General features: G+C 36.9%; 1 protein-coding gene across 1 annotated transcript in view; it reads right to left on the bottom strand.

Annotated features, from left to right (window-relative positions):
• ADAMTS20 (ADAM metallopeptidase with thrombospondin type 1 motif 20) overlaps window positions 1-22,820 on the bottom strand; it is a 171,018-nt gene that overhangs the window by 13,546 nt on the left and 134,652 nt on the right. Inside the window, exons 33-37 of the mRNA XM_045873599.3 lie at window positions 22,661-22,790; window positions 22,352-22,446; window positions 22,172-22,266; window positions 21,518-21,651; window positions 8,989-9,080 (exon numbers count right to left, since the gene is read on the bottom strand). Coding sequence (XP_045729555.1) covers window positions 8,989-9,080; window positions 21,518-21,651; window positions 22,172-22,266; window positions 22,352-22,446; window positions 22,661-22,790 — 546 coding nt within the window. The remainder of the gene's footprint in view (window positions 1-8,988; window positions 9,081-21,517; window positions 21,652-22,171; window positions 22,267-22,351; window positions 22,447-22,660; window positions 22,791-22,820) is intronic.

The raw sequence follows: 22,820 nt of genomic DNA, 5'->3' as shown, positions 1-22,820 counted from the left end.
CCACAGTTACTAAAATATATGATCTAAAATACCCAGTTTTCAACAAAAAATTGAGATATGCAAAGAAGCTGGAAAGGATGACTCATATTCAGGGGGAAAAGGCACTAGAAACTGCCTTTGAGAGGTTTCAGATGTCTGGCTGAGCAGATAAAGACTTCAAAGCAGCTATTATAAATATGTTCAAAGAGCTAAAGAAAACCATGTTTTAAAGAAAGGTATGATAATAACGTCTCATCAAATAGAGAATATCAATACAGAGATAGCAGTTACATTTAGAAAAAGAGGAAAAGGAAAATTCTGGAGTTGAAACGTACAATAACCAAAAAGAAAAACTTCACTAGAGGGGCTCAAACAGTAGATTGGAGCAGACAGAAGAAAGAATTGAACAGATATCAATAGTGAAATCTGAAGAACAGAGAGAAAAAGAATTAAGAAAAATGAACAGAGCCTCAAAGAAACAAGAGTACACCATTAAATGCACCAACATATGCATAATGGGAGTACCAGAAGGAAAGGAGAAAGGAGCAGAGAATATGTTTGAATAAATAATGCCTGAAAAATTTCCAAATTTGGTGAAATTCATTAATCTATACATTCAAGAAACTCAATAGATTCCAAGTTTGGCAGATACACAGAGATCCACATACAAATAGGTGATACTAAAGATGATGAAAGTCAAAGACCAAGAAAATCTGAAAGCATCAAGAGATAAATGACCACATATATAAGAACCCCAAAAGATAAATAGCTGACTTCCATGTTTTTATCTAGAAGCCAGAAGACAGTGGGGTGACATACTTAAAGTGCTGGAAAATAAAAACTATAAGTTGAGAATTTTATAACAAGCAAATCAATCTTTCAAGAATGAAGGCCAGGTGCCTGGGTGGCTCAGCTGTTAAGCGTCTGCCTTCAGCTCAGGTCATGATCCCAGGGTCCTGGGATTGAGCCCCAAATCAGGCTCCCTGCTTGGCGGGAAGCCTGCTTCTCCCTCTCCCACTCCCCTTGCTTGTGTTCCCTCTCTCGCTGTCTCTCTCTCTCTGTCAAATAAATAAGTAAAATCTTAAAAAAAAAAAAAAAAAAGAATGAAGGCCAAATAAAGACATTTACAGATAAACCAAACAGAGAAGATTTGTTTATTAGTAGACCTGTTTTACAAGATATGCTAAAGGAAGTTCTTCAAGTTGAAATCAATACCACACATTAATACAAAACAACCAAAGAGTACTGATAAAGGTAATTCTGCAGGTAATTATAAAAGATGCTGTAATTGCACATTTCTTTTCCTTTCTACCCTTAACTTATTTTAAAACAATTGTAAAAGCTAATAAGTATACGATTATATTAGTGATCTATAATGTATAGAAATGTAATATATTTGATGATAATGACAAAAATGAGGCAGGTGGAAACAAAGCTGTTTGGGAATAAGGAAATGACACCAGCTAATAACGCAAATCCACAGGAAGAAAAGAAGAAACCTAGAAATGCTAACTATAACAGTTCAAATAAAAATTTCTATAAATATGTAATTTCTCTCATTACTTCTCCCATACTCTCTAAGAAACATAAAATTATATAAAGTTATTATAAAAATGTATTGTGGGTTTGTTACATATGTAGATTGTATAACAAACATAACATCACAAAAGGAAGAGGAAATAGAGCACATAAAGGAGTAATGTTTCTATATTTCACTGGAATTAGGTAGTATAAATCTGAAGTCGATTCTGATAAGATGTATTTTGTAAACTCTTAAGCAGCAATTAAGAAAGCAATTAAAAATATAGTGAAAAATTTATTAAGGAAATTAAAATGCTATACTCAAAAACATTCAATTGATAAAAAGAAAGCAGTAAAGAAGAAATGGAGGAAAAAAACAACATGAGACATATAGAAAACAAAGTAAAATGGCAAATATAAATCAAGACATAATATCAATATCATTAAAGAATTCAAAGGCAGAGATCCAATAAAGTGCCCTCTATAGAAGATACTCTTAAGATCCAAAGATGTAAATAGGCTAAAAGTAAATGGGATAAAATTATATATCATGTACTATCTGTGAGCTGAGTGGCCATTCTAATGTCAGATAAATTAGACTTTTAAAACAAACAAACAAACAAAACATGCTACTTCAGATAAAGAAGAACATTTTTTAAAATTTCTTTTAAAGATCTTTTTTAAGAAGAATATTTTATAATGATAAAAGTGTTGATATATCAGGAAATTATGAAAATTATAATCATATACCAAAAATATCCCAAAGTAAATGAATAAAATACAAAGTAAATGAAACAATAAGATTAAAGTGAGAAATAGACAATTGAATAATAATTGCAATGTTTCAGTGAATAGAACAGCTAGGCAGAAGATCAACAAGGAAATGGAAAAGTTGAACAATACTTCAAACCAACTAGACCTGACAAACGTCTATAGAATATTTCACCAACAACAGAATATACATTCTTTCCAAGCACATATTGAACATTTTCCAGAATAGCCATATGCTATGCCATAAAACAAGACTCAATGCATTTAAGAGCATGTATAAAGAATACAAAGTGTATTTTCCAATCACAATGGGAAGAACTCAATAACAGAAGGAAATTTGGGAAATTCACAAATATGTGGGAATTAAACACTATACTCTTAAAGAACCAATAAGTCAAAGAAGACCTCACAGGTGATCATGGAAAATACTTTACGATAAATGGAAATGAACACATGGACATTGTACACGTACAATGTACCAAAACTCAGAGGATGCAGCAAAATAAATACATAAGAGAAAATCTAAATCGGGAAATGCTTAAATTAAAAGAGAGAAAAAAAAATAAGATATATCAATAACCTAACCTTCCACCTTAAGATACTGGAAAAGAGCAAATTAAATCTAAAGCAAGAAGAAATAAAGAAATGATAAAGAATGGTCTGAAAATTGATTAAATAAATTAAAAAATAGAGAAAATAAACAAAATCAAGTGTTGGTCTCTTTGTTCTTACATATAACCTAGCAAAGTTAAAGCAGGAAGAATAGAATATTTGAACAGACCAATTAGCAGAAATAAAATGGAATCAATAATCAAAAACTCTCCCAAAACAAAAGTCCAGGACCAGATGGCTTCACAGGTGAATTCTACCAAATATTTAAAGAGTTATATTCTACCGAATATTTAAAGACTTAATACCAACTCTCCTCAAACTGTTCCAAAAAATACAAGAGGAAGGAAAACTTCTAAGTTCATTCTATGAGGCTAGTATCACCCTGATACCAAAAACCAGATAGACACCACAAAATAAAAGAGAACTAAAGGCCAATATCTCTGATGAACACAGATGCAAAAATCCTCAAGAAAATACTAGCAAACTGAATCCAACAATACATTAAAAATATTATTCACCACAATCAAGTGGGATTTGTTCCTGGGATGCAGTGGTAGTTCAATATTCATAAAACAATCAATGTGATACATCACATCAACAAGAGAAAGGATAAAAACCATATGATTATTTCAACAGATGCAGAAAAAGAATTTGACAAATTACAACATCCATTCCTGATTAAAAAAAAAAAAAAAACCTCTACAAAGTAAGTCTAGAGGGAACATACTTCAACATAATAAGGACCTTAGGTGAAAAATCCACAACCAACATTATATTTAACAGTGAAAAATAGAACTTTTCCCCTAAGACCAGGAATAAGACAAGGATGTCCACTCTTGCCACTTTTATTCAACATAATACTGGAAGTCCTAGCCACAACAGTCAGACAACAAAAAGAAATAAAAGGCATCCAAATTGGTAAGGAAGAAGCAAAACTCTATTTGCAGATGACATGAGACTATAGAAAAGCCTAAATACTCTTCCAAAAAAATACTAGAACTGATAAATGAGTTCAGTAAAGCCATAGGATACAAAATCAATGTACAGAAACCTGTTGCATTCCCATATACTAGTAATGAAACAGCAAAAAGTGAAATTAAGAAAACAATCCCAATTATAAGTATACCAAAAAACAATAAAATATCTAGGAATGAACTTAAACAAAGAGGTAAAAGACCTATACTCTGAAAACTATAAAACACTGATGAAAGAAATTGAAGACAATACAAAAAATGGAAAGACATTCCACACTCAAGGGTTGGGAAAAGAAACATTGTTAAAATGTTTATACTACCCAAAGCAATCTACAGATCTAATGCAATCCCTGTCAAAATACCAACAGTATTTTTCACAGAACTAGAACAAACAATCCTAAAATTTGTATGGAACCACAAGAGATTTCAAATGGCCAAAGTGATCTTGAAAAAGAGGAACAAAACTGGAGGTATCACAATTCCAGACTTCAAGTTATATTACAAAGCTGTAGCAGTCAAAACAGTATGGTACTGACACAAAAATTCATAGATCATTGGAATAAAACAGAAAACCCAGAAATAAACCCAAGAATATATGTTCAATTAATCTTTGACAGAGGAGGAATGAATATTCAATGGGAAAAAGATGGTCTCTTCAACAAATGGTGTTGGGGAAACAGGACAGCTACATGCAAAAGAGTGAAGCTGGGCCACTTTCTTGCACCATACACAAAAATAAAATAAAAATGGATTAATTACCTAAATGTGAGGCCTGAAACCATAAAAATCCTTGAAGAGAGCCTAGGTAGTAGTTTCTCTGACACTGGCCATAGCAACATTTTTCTAGATATGTCTTCTAAGGCAAGAGAAAAAAAAGCAAAAATAAACTATTGGGACTACATCAAAATAAAAAGCTTCTGCTAGCATAGGAAACAATCAAGAAAACTAAAAGGCACCTACTGAATTGGAGAAGTAATTGCAAATGACATATCCAATAAAGGTTTAGTATCCAAAGTATATAAAGAACTTGTATAGGGCACCTGGGCAGTTCAGTCAGTTAAGTGTCTGCCTTTGGCTCAGGTCATGATCCCAGGGTCCTGGGATCAAGTCCTGCATTGAGCTCCCTGCTCAGCAGGAAGTCTGCTTCTCTCTCCCCTTCTGGTCCTCCCCCCTGCTCATTCTCTCTCTCTCTTTCAAATAAATACATTCTTAAAAAAAAAAAAAGAACTTATATAACACAACACCAAAACCCCCAAATAATCCAACTACAAAATGGGCAGAAGACATGAACAAATATTTCTCCAAAGAAGACATATAGATAGCCAACAGATACATGAAAAGATGCTCATCATCACTCATCATCAGGGAAATGCAAATCAAAACCACAATGACATATCACCTCATACCTGTCAGAATGGCAAAGATCAAAAACACAAGAAACAACAGGTGTTGGTGAGGATGTGGAGAAAAAGGAATCCTCGGACACTTTTGGTGAAAAGGCAAACTGGTGCAACCACTGTGGAAAACAATATGAAGGTTCCTCAAAAAATTAAAAATAGAACTACCATATTATCCAGTTATCACCCTAGTGGGTATTTATCCCTAAAATACCAAAACACTAATTCAAAGGGATACATGCACCCCTATGTTTATTGCAGAATTATTTACAATAGCCAAATTATGGAAGCAGCCCAAGTGTTCATCAACAGATGAATGGATAAAGAGGAGATCATGTCAGCTATATACAGAAGAATGAAACTCCACCGTTCTCTAACACCATACACAAAGATAAACTCAAAATGACAAAAGACCTCAATGTGAGACAGGAATCCATCAAAATCCTAGAGGAGAGCACAGGCAGTAACATCTTTGACATCGGCCACAGCAACTTCTTTCAAGATACATCTCCAAAGGCTAGTGAAACAAAAGCAAAAATGAACTTTTGGGACTTCATCAAGATAAAAAGCTTCTACACAGGAAAGGAAAAAGTCAACAAAACAAAGAGGCAACCCACCGAATGGGAGAAGATATTTGCAAATGACACGACAGATAAAGGGCTAGTATCCAAGATCTATAAAGAACTTCTCAAACTCAACACCCAAAAACCAAATAATCAAGTCAAAAAATGGGCAGAAGACATGAACAGACACTTCTCAAAAGAAGACATACAAATGGCTAACAGACACATGAAAATATGTTCATCATCATTAGCCATCAGGGAAATTCAAATCAAAACCACATTGAGATACCACCTTACACCAGTTAGAATGGCAAAAATGGACAAGGCAAGAAACAAATGTTGGAGAGGTTGTGGAGAAAGGAGAACCCTCTTACACTGTTGGTGGGAATGCAAGTTGGTACAGCCACTTTGGAAAACAGTGTGGAGGTGCCTCAAAAAATTAAAAATAGAGCTACCCTCTGACCCAGCAATTGCACTACTGGGTATTTGCCCCAAAGACATAGATATAGTCAAAAGAAGGGCCATATGCACCCCAATGTTCATAGCAGCAATGTCCACGTTAGTCAAACTGTGGAAAGAGCCTAGATGCCCTTCAACAGACAAATGGATAAAGAAGATGTGGTCCATATATACAGTGGAATATAACTCAGCCATCAGAAAGGATGAATACCCAACTTTTACATCAACATGGATGGAACGGGAAGAGATTATGCTAAGTGAAATAAGTCAAGCAGAGAAAGTCAATTATCATATGGTTTCACTTCTTTGTGGAACATAAGGAATAGCATGGAGGACATTAGGAGAAGGAAGGGAAAAATGAAGGGGGCGGAAATCGGAAGGAGAGATGACCATGAGAGACTATGGACTCTGAGAAACAAACTAAGGGTTCTAGAGGGGAGGGGGGGTGGGGGGATGGGTTAGCCCAGTGATGGGTATTAAGGAGGGCACGTACTACATGGAGCACTGGGGGTTGTACGCAAACAATGAATCATGGATCACTGCATCAAAAACTGGTGATGTATTGTATGGTGACTAACAAAACATAATAAAATTAAATTAAAAAAAAAAAAGAGGAGGTCGTGTATATAAATATATACACAATGGAATATTACCCAGCCATAAAAAAGAATGAAATCTTGTCATTTGCAATAACAGGGATAGATCCAGAGAGTATAATGCTGAGTGAAATAAGTCAGAAAGACAAATTCATATGATTTCACTCATATGTGAGTTTAAGAAACAAAGGAAAAAAGAGACAAACAGAAAAAAAGATTTTTGACTATAGAGAACAAACTGATGGTTACCAGAGGGGAGGTGGGTGGGGAGAATGGGTGAAATAGGTGATGGGGATTAAGAAAACATTTATCATAATGAGCATTGAGTTTGTATAGAATTGTTGAATCACTATATTGTACACCTGAAATATAACACTGTATGTTAACTATACTGGAATTAAAATTTAATAAAAAGAAAAAAAAAAGAATTAATTATTCACAAACTCTTCCAAAAAAGTAGAAGAGGAGGGAATACTTCCCAATTCACTTTAGAAGACCAATATTTCCCTGATATCAAAACTGGATAAGGACCTCACAAGAAAATGACTAGGTCAGTATCTCTTATGAAAATAGTTGAGAAATTCCCAACAAATCAAATCAAATCTAGCAACATATAAAAAGAATGATATTACATGGCCAAATGGGATTTCTCCTAGGAATGCAAGGTTTCAACATACTATAGTCAACCAGTATGCTATATTGGTATATCTGGTACAGTAATGGACAAGAGCCACAGGATCACCTCAGTACATGTGGAAGCATTTCAAAAACCAATACCCTTTCATGATAAAACCACTTAAATTAGGAATAGAAGGGCACTTCCTCAACTTGACCGGAGGCATCTACAACACATTCACAGCTAACACACTTAATGATGGACTGAATGCCTTTCCCTTAATATCAGGAATAAGAGAAGTATATCTACTCTCATCACTTTTTTTTTTTTTACTCTCATCACTTTTATTTAGTGATGCTCTGGAAGTTTTAGACAGGATAATGAGGCAAGATAAAAAATAAACAGCATCCATATTGCCAAGGAAGAAGTAAAACTATGTTTATTTGTAGATGACATCACTGTGTATATAGAAAATCCCAAAGAATCCAATTAAAAACTATTACAACTAATAAATGAGTTAAGCAGGGTTGCAGGATATAAGACCAATTTATTAAAAACTACAGGTAAAAATTAGTGAATTATTTGGGTCCCACATCTGGGGGGTCTTTTTACTGGACAACTCTCCCTTGTCAGAAACCTTCTTTATCTTGAGCTGGAATCTTCTGCTCTATTAATGCCTCCTGGAATAACACACTGACGTCATTCCTCTTTCATGGGTATCTTTAAATATTTAAAGATAGTTACCATAACCTCCCATTATATTATATTATAAGAGAGGGCTCTGGCAAACCATTAGCTACTTCTCTTGAAAATATCAATATTATAATTATTACTTCTTGCACACGATTTTTTCAATTAGTGATGAATCTGCCTAACCATGCTACATTAATCTAGCTTACATTTCTCCATCTTATCATAACACTGTTGTTCACATAGACTTTATAAAATCTCTTGTTAAAGATGAGATAGTAAATTTCTTCTAGAAAGCATACTCTATACTAGAAATCACAGAGATGGCATAAAGAGTGTGTGAAGAGAATTCTGGAAATAAAAAATAAAACAAGAATAAAGTCATGGAAATACACTATTTCACAAATAAAAGTTACTCTGGGATTGGTACGGACCCAGACAGCTAATATAACCAATTTTAGCAGCAATGTATGGAGAGGCCACATGGTTGTGATCCATTCCTTTGTTATGTATATCCATTCATTTCCATAGACTGGGTGGAAAGATTAAAAATGAAAATGCATGACGGAAGGAGACATAGGCTCTGAACAATTTGAAATCCTTGTAATGGCACCTTTCAAACAAACCTAAAATTGGCAGGGAGATGTTTTTCCTCCAAAATTTATCTATAACCTTTGAAATAAAATTCATATAGGAAATTTGCATTTTTCTATTTACTTATGTTTCTTGCAATATTCTGGTCAAGAAAATTCAGAGAAACAGTATCCGTTTTTTTTCATGGTGAGGGAAAAACAAACAAATATGAAATACCTGTGGGCATCTGGCAGCACTATAGCAATCTCCAGCTGTGGCAAATGGCACTGCTTTTCCAAATACTGTCTGGGCAAAAAGAAGATCTGTGGCTAAAATAAATAATTGAAACTTTTTAGCACTGAGGTATTGCATATTTTTGAATCTTCATTGCAAAACATACAGTCTTCATATTATATTCTTAAATATATTTATATAATTAATTCAAAATTTTAAGCAAATATGCTATGCAGTTATAGTACATGTGTCAGGTTTTCAATAAATAATGTTTAATACAAAAATGTTTATCTCAAAGACCGCCCTAAAAATGGCAGGCACATGTGTAAATTAATCCAGAAGTTTAAAAAAACTAAATATCTTGTTATATTTTACATTATACTGAATATCTAAAATAAAGTGGGTTCAGGAGCAAATTATAGAAGAAAAAAACATTAAAGGTTAATACATCACGACAAAGCCACACATAGGTGCTTATAGACCATATATATATATGATGTATATATATCAATTCATTTAGGCAACTCAAACAAAAACATCCAGCTAAAATATTTGTTATTTTGATTTCTAATATTACTGCATTATATTATTATTTTCTTTTGAATCTTACTTTTGCTAACATCGTTAGCAAAATTTCCCGATTGGCAATAATGCTGGAGATTCTATATGAAGTATCAAAAATAGAGTCATAGGATTAAAGACAGGTTGGAAGGAACCCTAAAAGTCCATTGGTCCAATCAGTTATTCATGCTTGAATCAAATAATAGTCTAACCAACAGTCTTCCAATCAGTGGCTCTCACCTCCACTAAGGTTGTTTCAAATCACTTCACTTTTCAACAAGACGGAACGATCACTGCATGCCCCCATGATGACACCAGTTCCCTACAGGCAATCCCCAAAAGTAGCATTCCTAGAGATACCGTATCACCACAGGCAGTTTCCAAGGCTAGGAGGCTTTCAGTTATGTGCCAGAGTCAGCTTGTACCAAATCATGAGAACCAGCTGGGTGTGTCTCTTCCCAACATCATGTACAATGAGCTCGTGTTGGTAGCTTAAGGTTGGCATAGTGGGAATATATATAACCATGGACACTGGCAAATGCTATAAATCAGACTTTGTTTCCTGGTTGTTAAATGCTGGTTGTTAAACATTTATCCACACATCACTGCTTATGCTGGCACTTACAGGTTAGGCTGAGGCACAGCACACACAACTTTCAAATCAAGCATCCTTTGCTACTGTCTTCCCCCCATCATTACCTGGATAACTCACAGATAGCTCTAACTCAACATGCCCAAACTAAATACATTATCTTTTTTTCCAAACTTATTTCCTCTGCTATATTTCTCATTTCACTGAACTATGTCACCATCCACCCTGTTATTTTGGAAATCTTTCTAAATATTCTTTGTTGTTAATCCCCATATTCCTTGTCTAAAAATGCTACAGAGTGTACCTCTTTAATATTTCTCAAAGGCTCCCTATTCTGAACCATGCCCCTATTTTAAGCCCGTATCATTTTCATCTGGATTATTATATTAGCTTCTTAACTATCTTCATGGATATAATTTGTTCTCCTTCCAATTCTGGTTCCTCTTCTGCTGAAACTTTCCCCCAGTGGCTCTCATAATTTATAAAATTCAATTGTGTAGTTAGTACACATTGTTCTTTATGATCTGCTCTCTGGGAACTTCTCTAACAAGCTGCAACCCCCCAATATCCATTTAATTTATGTTTACAGAAAAATGGACTTTTTTAATGGAACCAAGATGACTCACCTTTCCAGGCTTTTGTTCATGCTGTTCCTTCCTCCTGAAACTCCTTTTCTCCACTTCAGTTAACTCAAATTTGTCTTCAAAATTTCCTCAAGATAGCTTCTTGAGGAAAGTTAAAGACTTTTTACTCAACAAATATTTATTTAAAACCTATTGTGAGGGGGAGCAGAGCAAGATGGCAGAGGAGTAGGAGACCTGGATTTCGTCTGGTCTCAGGAATTCAGCTGGATAGGGATCAAACCATTCTGAACACCTACAAACTCAACAGGAGATCGAAGAAAATAGCAACAACTCTCTGAACAGAAAAGCAACCACTTTCTGGAAGGTAGGACGTGCGGAGAAGTGAATCCAGGTGATATTTGGGAGGATAGATGGCGGGAGAGGGGGCCTCCGTCCTCCGCTTCTGGCAAGTGATAGAGCCGCAGAGCACAAAATCCGAACTTTTAGAAGTCGGCTCCGCTGAGGGATGTCACTCCAGTGGCTAAGCGGGGGGGGGGAACCCTCGCTGGGACAGTGTGGTCTCAGGACCATTGGGGTCACAGAAAGACTGGGCATGCCTGAGTGCGGCAGAGCTCCCAGGTATCAGAGTGGGGAAGCCGGCTGCAGAGATGGAGCCAAGGCATGGGCTCTCAGCTCGGGGTTGCCATAAACTGTGATCTGCGGCACAGTCGGGCCACTGCTCTTCCAGCGGGGACCCAACAAGCGGCAGATCTGGGGAGACCCCCATTCCTCCCCCAGGAGGAGCAGCGCGGGAGCTCACCACAGGGATCTGCTGGGTTTGGAGACTCCAAACGGGGTCATGTGCCAGAGATATAAATGCTCGGTGACAGGCCGGGTGAGCATGGACTGCAGCTGGAGACCAGGGAGATGGGAGTGACTGACTGCTTTTCTCTGGGGGTGCACTGAGGAGTGAGGGCCCGAGTTCTTGGCTCCTCCAGGGATGGAGATTGGGAGGCCGCCATCTTCATTCTCCTCCTCCAAAGCTGTACAGAAAGCTTGCAGGGAACAAAAGCTCCCAAGAGCAAACCCAAGCAGATTACTTAGCCCGGACTGGGCAAGGGTGGGGCAATTCCACCTCCGGCAAAGACATTTGGAAACCATGGCAACAGGCCCCTCCCCCAGAAGATCAGTGAGAACAGCCAGCCAAGACCAAGTTTACCAATCGATGAGAACAGCAGAACTCCAGCGCTAGGAGAATACTGCACATAGAATCCATGGCTTTTTTTTTTTACCATGATTCTTTAGTCTTTCAAAGTTAATTTTTTTTAACCATCTTTTTTTTTTTTTAATTTTTCTTTTTCCCTTTTTCAACCAACATCTTATCAATTCCTTTTTTAAAAAACATTTTTATTTTTCATTTTTAGAGTCATATTCTATCCCTTCATAGTAGTTACCCTTATTTCTGGCATATATATATAAGTTGTTCTCTCTTTAAAATTTTGAGACACAGTTTCTTCTAACAGATCAAAATATACCCTAAATCCCTAGTGTTATGTCTTTGTTCTAGTCTCCTGCCTGATCACATTCTCTCCCTTTTCTTTTCTTTTTAAATCCTTTTCTTTCTTTTTTCAAACAATTTCGTATCAATTCCTTTTATAAAATTTTTTATAATTTTCATCTTTACAGTCATATTCCATCCCTCCATTGTATCAACCCTTATTTTTGTACATATATAAGTTTTTCTTTCTTTAAAATTTTGGGAGGCACTTTCTTCTAACAGACCAAAATATGCCCAAAATCTAGTGTGTGGAACTGATCTATGCACCAGCCTGATCACATTTGATCATATTCTGGTTTTTTTTTGTTTGTTTTGTTCTGTTTTTGTTTGTTTTTATCTTTTTCTTTTTTTTTTCTTTTTTCTTTCTTTCCCTTTCTTTCCCCCCGGTTTCAGGTCTTTTCTGATTTGTTTAGAGTATATTTTCTGGGGATGTTGTTACCCTGTTAGCATTTTGTTCTCTCATTCATCTATTCTCCTCTGGACAAAATGACAAGATGGAAAAAATCACCTCAACAAAAAGAACAAGAGGTAGTACTGACTGCCAGGGATCTACTCAATACGGACATTTAGTACAATGTCGGACCTAGAGTTCAGATCATGATTTTAAAGATACTAGCTGGCCTTGAAAAAAAACATGGAAGTTATTAGAGAAACCCTTTCTGGAGAAATAAAAGAACTAAAATCTAACCAAGTCGAAATCAAAAAGGCTATTAATGAGGTGCAATCAAAAATGGGGGTGCTAACTGCTAGGATAAAGGAGGCAGAAGAGAGAATCAGTGATATAGAAGACCAAATGATGGAAAATAAAGAAGCAGAGAAAAAGAGAGATAAACAACTACTGGATCACAAGGGCAGAATTTGAGAGATAAGTGATACCATAAGATGAAACAACATTAGAATAATTGGGATCCCAGAAGAAGAAGAAAGAGAGAGGGGCAGAAGGTATATTGGAGCAAATTATAGCAGAGAACTTCCCTAATTTGGGGAAGGAAACAGGCATCAAAATCCAGGAGGCAGAGAACCCCTCTGAAAATCAATAAAAATAGGTCAACACCCTGACATCTAATAGTAAAACTTACGAGTCCCAAAGACAATGAGAAAATCCTGAAAGCAGCTCAGGAGAAGATAACTGTAACCTACAATGGTAGAAACACTAGACTGGCAACAGACCTATCCATAGAGACCTGGCAGGCCAGAAAGGACTGGCATGATATATTCAGAGCACTAAATGAGAAAAATATGAAGCCAAGAATGCTATATACAGCTAGGCTGTCATTGAAAATAGAAGGAGAGATCAATAACTTCCAGGACAAACAAAAACTAAAGGAATTTGCAAACACGAAACCAGCCCTACAAGAAATATTGAAAGGGGGCCTCTAAGCAAAGAGAGAGCCTAAAAGCAACACAGACCAGAAAGGAACACAGACAATATACAGTAACAGTCACCTTACAGGCAATACAATGGCACTAAATTCATATCTTTCAATAGTTACCCTGAATGTAAATGGGCTAAATGCCCCAATCAAAAGACACAGGCTATCAGATTGGATAAAAAAAACAAGACCCATTGATATGCTGTCTGCAGGAGACTCATTTTAGACCCAAAGACACCCCCAGATTGAAAGTGAGGGGATGGAAAACCATTTACCATGCTAATGGACACCAAAAGAAAGCTGGGGTGGCAATTCTTATATCAGACAAATTAGATTTTAAACCAAAGACTGCAATGAGAGATGAGGAAGGACACTATATCCTACTTAAAGGGTCTATCCAACAAGAAGATCTAACAACTGTAAATATCTAGGCCCCTAACATGGGAGCAGCCAATTATATAAGCCAATTAATAACAAAAGCAAAGAAACACATTGACAACACTACAGTAATAGTGGGGGACTTTAACACCCCCCTCACTGAAATGGACAGATCATCTAAGCAAAAGATCAACAAGGAAATAAAGACTTGACATGACACACTGGACCAAATGGACTTCACAGACATATTCAGAACATTTCATCCCAAAGCAACAGAATACACATTCTTCTCTAGTGCCCATGGAACATTCTCCAGAATAGATCTCATCCTAGGTCACAAATCAGGTCTCAACCAGTACCAAAAGATTGGGATTATTCCCTGCCTATTTTCAGACCACAATGCTTTGAAACTAGAACTCAATCACAAGAGGAAAGTGGGAAAGAACTCAAATACATGGAGGCTAAAGAGCATCCTACTAAAGAATGAATGGGTCAACCAGGAAATTAAAGAATTAAAAAAATTCATGGAAACCAATGAAAATGAAAACACAACTGTCCAAAATCTTTGGGATGCAGCAAAGGCAGTCTTAAGAGGAAAGTATATAGCAATACAAGCCTTTCTCAAGAAACAAGAAAGGTCTCAAATACACAACCTAATCCTACACCTAAAGGATCTAGAGAAAAAACAGCAAGTAAAGCCAAAACCCAGCAGGAGAAGAGAAATAATAAAGATCAGAGCAGAAATCAATGAAATAGAAACCAAAAGAACAGTAGAACAGATCAATGAAACTAGGAGCTGGTTCTTTGAAAGAATTAACAAGATTGATAAACCCCTGGCCAGACTTATCAAAAAGAAAAGAGAAATGACCCAAATCAACAAAATCATGAATGAAAGAGGAGAGATCACAACCAACACCAAAGAAATACAAACAATTATAAGAACATATTATGAGCAACTCTATGCCAGCAAATTAGATAACCTGGAAGAAATGGATGCATTCCTAGAGATGTATCAACTACCAAAACTGAACCAGGAATAAATAGAAAACCTGAACAGACCTATAACCACTAAGGAAATTGAAGCAGTCATCAAAAATCTCCCAAAAAACAAAAGCCCAGGGCCAGATGGCTTCCCAGGGGAATTCTACCAAACATATAAAGAAGAATTGATACCTTTTCTTCTGAAACTGTTCCAAAAAATAGAAATGGAAGGAAACTTCCAAACTCGTTTTATGAGGCCACCATTACCTTGATCCCAAAACCAGACAAAGACCCCATCAAAAAGGAGAATTACAGACCAATATCCTTGATGAACATGGGTGCAAAAATTATCACCAAAATACTAGCCAATAGGATCCCACAGTACATTAAAAGGATTATTCACCATAACCAAGTGGGATTTATCCCTGGGCTTGCAAGGTTGGTTCAACATCCACAAATCAATCAACGTGATACAATACATTAACAAAATAAAGAACAAGAATCATATGATCCTCTCAATAGATGCAGAAAAAGCATTTGACAAGCTACAGCATACTTTCTTGATCAAAACTCTTCAGAGTATAGGGATAGAGGGTACATATCTCAATATCATAAAAGCCATCTATGAAGAACCTACAGCGAATATCATTCTCAATGGAGAAAAACTGAGAGCTTTCCCCCTAAGGTCAGGAATGCAGCAGGGATGTCCACTATCACCACTGCTATTCAACATAGTATTAGAAGTCCTAGCCATGGCAATCAGACAACAAAAAGAAATCAAAGGCATCCAAATCAGCAAAGAAGAAGTCAAACTCTCACTCTTTGCAGATGATATGATACTTTATGTGGAAAACCCAAAAGACTCCACCCCAAAACTGCTAGAACTCATACAGGAATTCAGTAAAGTGGCAGGATATAAAATCAATGCACAGAAATCAGTGGCATTCCTATACACCAACAACAAGACAGAAGAAAGAGAAATTAAGGAGTCGATCCCATTTACAATTGCACCCAAAACCATAAGATACCTAGGAATAAATCTAACCAAAGAGACAAAGGATCTGTACTCAGAAAACTATAAAATACTCATGAAAGAAATTGAGGAAGACACAAAGAAATGGAAAAACATTCCATGCTCATGGATTGGAAGAACAAATATTGTGAAGATGTCAATGCTACCTAGAGCAATCTACACATTCAATGCAATCCCATCAAAATACCATTCACTTTTTTCAAAGAAATGGAACAAATAATCCTAAAATTTGTATGGAACCAGAAAAGACCCCGAATAGCCAGAGGAATGTTGAAAAAGAAAAGCAAAGCTGGCAGCATCACAATTCTGGACTTCCAGCTCTATTACAAAGCTGTCATCATCAAGCCAGAATGGTACTGGCACAAAAACAGACACATAGAACAATGGAACAGAATAGAGAGCCCAGAAATGGACCCTCAACTCTATGGTCAACTGATCTTTGACAAAGCAGGAAAGAATGTCCAATAGAAAAAAGACAGTCTCTTCAACAAATGGTGTTGGGAAAATTGGACAGCCACATGCAGAAGAATGAAACTGGACCATTTCCTTACACCACACACAAAAATAGACTCCAAGTGTTTGAAAGACCTAAATGTGAGACAGGAGTCCATCAAAATCCTAAAGGAGAACACAGGCAGCAACCTCTTCGACCACAGCTGCAGCAACTTCTTCCTAGAAACATCGCCAAAGGCAAGGGAAGCAAGGGCAAAAATGAACTATTGGGACTTCATCAAGATAAAAAGCTTTTGCACAGCAAAAGAAACAGTCAACAAAACCAAAAGACAACTGACAGAACGGGAGAAGATATTTGCAAATGACATATCAGATAAAGGGCTAGTATCCAAAATCTACAAAGAACTTATCAAACTCAACACCCAAAGAACAGATGATCCAATCAAGAAATGGGCAGAAGACATGAACAGACATTTTTCCAAAGAAGACATTCAAATGGCCAACAGACACATGAAAAAGTGCTCAGCATCGCTCGGCATCAGGGAAATTCAAATCAAAACCTCAATGAGATACCACCTCACATCAGTCAGAATGGCTAAAATTAACAAGTCAGGAAATGACAGATGTTGGCGGGGATGCGGAGAAAGGGGAACCCTCCTACACTTTGGTGGGAATGCAAGCTAGTGCAGCCACTCTGGAAAACAGTATGGAGGTTCCTCAAAAAGTTGAAAATAGAGCTACCATATGATCCAGCAATTGCACTACTGGATATTTACCCCAAAGATACAAATGTAGGGATCCGAAGGGGTAGGTGCACCCTGATGTTTATAGCAGCAATATCCACAATAGCCAAACTGTGGAAAGAGCCAAGATGTCCATTGACAGATGAATGGATAAAGAAGATGTGGTATATATACACAATGGAATATTATGCAGCCATCAAAAGGAATGAGATCTTGCCATTTGCAACGACGTGGATGGAACTGGAAGTTGTTATGCTGAGCAAAATAAGTCAAACAGAGAAAGACATGTATCATATGACCTCACTGATATGAGGAATTCTTAATCTCAGGAAACACACTGAGGGGGTGGGGGGGATAGGGTGGCTGGGTGATAGACATTGGGGAGGGTATGTGCTATGGTGAGCACTGTGAATTGTGCAAGACTGTTGAATCACAGATCTGTACCTCTGAAACAAATAGTGCAATATATGTTAAGAAAAAAAAAAGATAGCAAGAGGGGAAGAATGAAGGGGGGGAAAATCGGAGGGGCAGATGAACCGTGAGAGACGATGGATTCTGAAAAACAAACTGAGGGTTCTAGGGGAGGGTGGTGGGAGGATGAGTTAGCCTGGTGATGGGTATTAAAGAGGGCACGTTCTGCATGGAGCACTGGGTGTTATGTACAAACAATGAATCATGGAACACTACATCAAAAACTAATGATGTAATGTATGGTGATTAACATAACAATAAAAAATTTTAAAAAATAAAACCTATTGTGAATTGGATATTATTTTAAGTACTCTAAGAACGTATCAGTGGAGGAAAGAGACTGATGGAACCTGAGTCCTACCAGAGTGAGACAGGTAATAAAGTAAATATTACATTATATTAAGGGTGATAATTGCTATAGAAAAAAATAAATCAGTTAAAAGAAGGAGAGAAAGGGATTTTAGTAATGGAGAGTGGTCCAGGATGGCCTGGTTGAGAAGGTGAAATTAAGCAGAAACCCAAAAGAAATGAAGGAGTAAATCATACAGGTAACTGTAGCACAATTGTTCCAGGCAAATAGAACAAAGTGCAAAGGCCTTAAGGTGAGAGCATGCTTGGTGTGTTCAAGGAACAGCAAAGGGACAAGTATGTCTGGAGCAGAGTGTGCAAGGAGGGAGCAGAGAAGTGATGGAGGTGGGGAGGTCATGTTGAGCTTTGTTGACCGTTGAAAGGATTTTTTATTTTACTTTGAGTTTGATGGTAAATGTTCAGAGAGTTTTGATCAGAGTTCAGGTTGTTAAAAAGATGAAATATGGAAATGTATAAAATATGATGTGGCTTATGTTTTATAGGATTACTCTGGCTTCTCTGTTGAGAATGTAGGTCAGGAGGCAGGAGAGTGGTACAATACTGAAATAGGAATTCTACAATTTTAGTTGGCTTAATAATCCAGGGGGAAATGGTGTGGACTCAGATGAAGGTGGTAGCAATGAGGTAGTGAGAAAGTGATATTTGATATGTGTCTTAGCTCAAGCTGCCGTAACAAACCACTGTGAACTGTGGCTTAATCAACATAAATATATTTCTCTAAGATCTGGAGGCTGGAAGGGGGAGATCAGTGGGCCAGTATGGTCACATTCTGGTGAGGGCCCTTTTCCTGGCTTGCAGATGGTCATCCTTCTTGCTGTCTCCTCATATGGCAGAGAGCGCTCTGGTGTCTTTTCCCCTTTTGATAAAGGCATTAATCCCATCAGGAAGGCCCCACCTTCATGACCTTATCTAAACCTAATTATCTCCCCATAACCAAATATCATCACATTGGGGATTAGGACTTCATCATATGAATGTTGGGAGACATGATTCAGTCCATAGTAGCATGTATGCTAGAGATTCACCTGACAGAATTTGATGATGGATTGCATGTAGGTGTGAGAGAAAGGGAGGAGCTAAGCTGTTGCTAGATTTTTAGCTGGAGTATCTAGGAGATTATATGTGCCATTTCCTGAAATGATAAAAATTTGAGATAGAAAGAGTGGATGTGAGAAGAAATACTGAAAGTACAGTTTTGGATACATTGAATTTGATATGCCTATTAGACATTCATGTGGATTTGCTGAGTCAAGAGCTGAATATTGGAGTTTAGAGTAACAGTCCAAATTGAAGATATACATTTGGGACCATCCCTTGAAATCTATAAATAGAATGAGATTCCCAAAAGGATCTGTGTCCTAAAGCTCTTCAACATTCAGTGTTGTGGAAGATGAAGAATAACCAGTCAAGCTGAGAAACTGTGAAAAAGACAGGAGAGAGTGTCCAGGACAGGAATCAAGTAAGATGAAAACCAAGAACTTGTCACTGGATTTCGAGAAATGGAGGTAGAATTGGTCATTTAAGAGGGAAGGGAAAGTTTGCTGAGCAAATGTTCTCGAAACTTCCCCAATGCAGGAACAGTGGGTGTTCAGTTTGCTGAGCAAATGTTCTCGAATAGGTACAAAGTGATGAGACTAAAGAACAAGAGAGGGTTGCCTTAGGTGGGAGTGGGAATAGTTCACCCACAGTAAGCAGGAGAGAAGGAAAAGTCTGTAGGTGAAGATTTGGGTAGCTTGTAGATGGGATGGTGGTAGGTTGTGGAAAAGCTCTTCCGGTAGTTTTATTTTCTTAGTGAGACAAGAAGCAAGATCATCAGCAATGAGTAGATAAAGTGGAAGTGTTGGAAATTTTAGAAATTTGAAGCTAGAGGAGAAGGTGTTAGTTAGGCATTTAGGGGTGTGGGGGTGGAAATGAACTAGGGAAGGGCAACAGGATTACCCAAGCAGCATGTAGCTTAGTAGTCATGCATTTAAGGGGAGATCAGTCAGAAGGGCAGTATATAAGGGGCTACACTCATGTTTCATGTTGCAAGTGCAGTACAGGGGAAATGTTTAATCAAGACCGGGTTTTTGCCACCCAAACTGGAGGAAAGAAAAGAGAGACCAGAGAGTTGAAAATGTATACATTGTATTCTCAGGGCCCAGCCTAATGCCTGGCAAATAGCAGTTGTTTGATAAAATAACAAAATATAACTGCTTAATAAACAGCAAATAAGTTACCAAGTTCCCCTTATGTACTTAGCAATGCTACAAGATACATTATTAAGTAACAACCAGCATTTATCGAGCATTTACTATATGCAAGGCACTTACTAGGTATGTTACAAGTATTATCTTTTAATCCTCAACCGAAAGGAAAAAGAAAAAAAGAAGAAAGAAAAAACACCTGAGAGGCAGCTTCTCACTTTACAGATTGGGGAATTTAGGCTTAAAGAGATGGTTCCGAGGTCATGTAACTGGTAAATGGATGCAAAGAATTTACTCCCAGATGGTCTAACTCCAGAGTCGTAAACATAACAGTATAATGCTTCCCCGATGCAGTAACAGTGGGTGTTCAGTAAATGGTAGCTATTATTACTAACAATAACAGTTCATCATCATGTGATTGTGATATAGAGATTATGTACTCATGCATTCCCTGTCTCAATAAATTTTTTGTTTCTTTCTATAGTTTATGGACCATGCTAGGTACTGGTGATTCAACTGCAATATAGAGTTTCTGCTTCTGAAATGAACTTCATTGCCTTTTCTTGTAGGTATGCAAGTTCCAGGATGAAATGCTGCATCATGTTCAGTGTATATTAGCTTCCATAAATATGTTTTGATTTTATTATACTCTGAATTACTTCCTAGAAAGGCACCAGGTATGGGCGCCTGGGTGGCTCAGTCGTTAAGCGTCTGCCTTCGGCTCAGGTCATGATCCCAGGGTCCTGGGATTGAGCCCCTCATCGGGCTCCCTGCTCCATGGGAGGCCTGCTTCTCCCTCTCCCACTCCCCCTTGTTTGTGTTCCCTCTCTCGCTGTGTCTCTCTCTGGCAAATAAATAAAATCTTAAAAAAAAAAAAGAAAAGAAAAAGATCAAATGAGACAATTTATGGGAAAATACTTGACAAATTGTGAACTGAAACTAATGTTAATTATTACTTTAAACCCTGCAAAAGGCTTAACAACTATATTGAGGATATTAACTTCCTTGTCCTTAAGGTAACTGGGGATTTTAAGGTAGAGGCTTATATCTTAGAAGGGCAGCATCTTATCACTGTCATTACCACTACATTTTTATTAAGGGTCCCTGTTATTGCAAAGGAATTATGTACCCAATAAGTTCTTTTTAAAAAATTAAGTAATTATTGTACAATGCTAGGCCCTTCTCTCTACCCTGGTTACCACATATGCCAACTTATTGTTAGAATTTCATTAGCAAATAGAAACTTTCTATTTTAGAGATTCAGCACTTACTTTTAATTTGCATGGAATTGAGATCAATTCTTATTTTGCTGAAAACAGTGTGCCCAGCAGCCAGGTAGTCATTTTTACACACACAGTCTTGCCTCCTACTTCCATTAAAAGGACATTCATATGGATTTTGTAGTCTGAAACAACATTAGAATATTTTTAGTATTAGATGTAGTAATTCCCCCATCATGTAGATAAATGGTAAACTTTGGAAGTGAGAAGATACACTCTTCAGTATGATAGTGTCAGTAAGTTAAATGAGAAAGAAGTAAAAATCACTCAAGATTAACATATAATTCTCAATGGGAAGTTCAAGAATGGTTTATGGAAAATAATTCAGCTATAGTTCTCCTAGATTTTATTACTAGTATTAACTTTATTTCTATTAAAATACACCTAGCTCTTAAACTCTTCTCTGTTGTTTCACAGCTCACCCTCAGTATTCTTCTTAGTCAGTCTCTCTGTGAGCACATGTTAATACTCAAGTCCTTTGTATTCAACAGACATGGACAACATCTGGCTTAGGTCCTAATATGTCCACATGCTCCTAAATTACTTGTCCCACTTGTGAGACACCCAAGTGTCACTCTGAAAGCTGGAACTTCTAATTCTCTTGATGGACCATAAAAATCCACAGATAAGCCAAAAATCACATACCTAACACCATACACTTCAGAAAAGTTGTCTTCTTCACCTTTGACCAATGATATGTATTCCTTGGGGTTTTCCAAGTGCATGTCTGCACAATAGATCTAAAGGGAAAATGTGAACATTTAGAAAAGCTTTTTCCAGTCAACAGCCAATGTTAAAATCAAATGCAAACTGTTTTCAAAATACCTTTAGTATTCTCCCATTAATGTTAAGGTAATAGTCACCATCCTTGGTAATGTTGTTTTTCACTTGGATTTCTTTGCAGCTGGTAAATGTTTTACCTTCAAGGACAAGTGAATACAACTTATGGACAATGAACAAATTACAAACAGAGCATGAATTTAGCTCAGTCACACAAATATTAATCTACTCTGAAAAAACAAACATCTTGTTTTGTGGAGCATATGACTGCTACAAATATTTACCTTCAAATTTTAATGAAAACTTCCTAGGAACACTTAGGTACTAGGTAGATTTTTAAAGTCTATTACTTACAGTCATTGACGTAACATTTCTTTTGAGCATCTGGTTTTAAACGCTTTAAACATAAGTTACTGGACCAGCCACTTTCAGCCATGCATTCTACTCTTCTCTCCATTGTCCCAGCTCCACAAGTCACTGAACACTGTGAAAAGGGTACAGTTTGGCGGTGAAG

Source organism: Mirounga angustirostris, unplaced genomic scaffold (genome assembly GCF_029215605.1).
Source record: "Mirounga angustirostris isolate CCGP_5_RB_7025 unplaced genomic scaffold, mMirAng1.0.hap1 SCAF_5, whole genome shotgun sequence".
Lineage (NCBI taxonomy): Eukaryota > Metazoa > Chordata > Mammalia > Carnivora > Phocidae > Mirounga > Mirounga angustirostris.
Note: the sequence above shows the minus strand (reverse complement) of the source record. Positions and strands in the feature narration are given on the sequence as shown.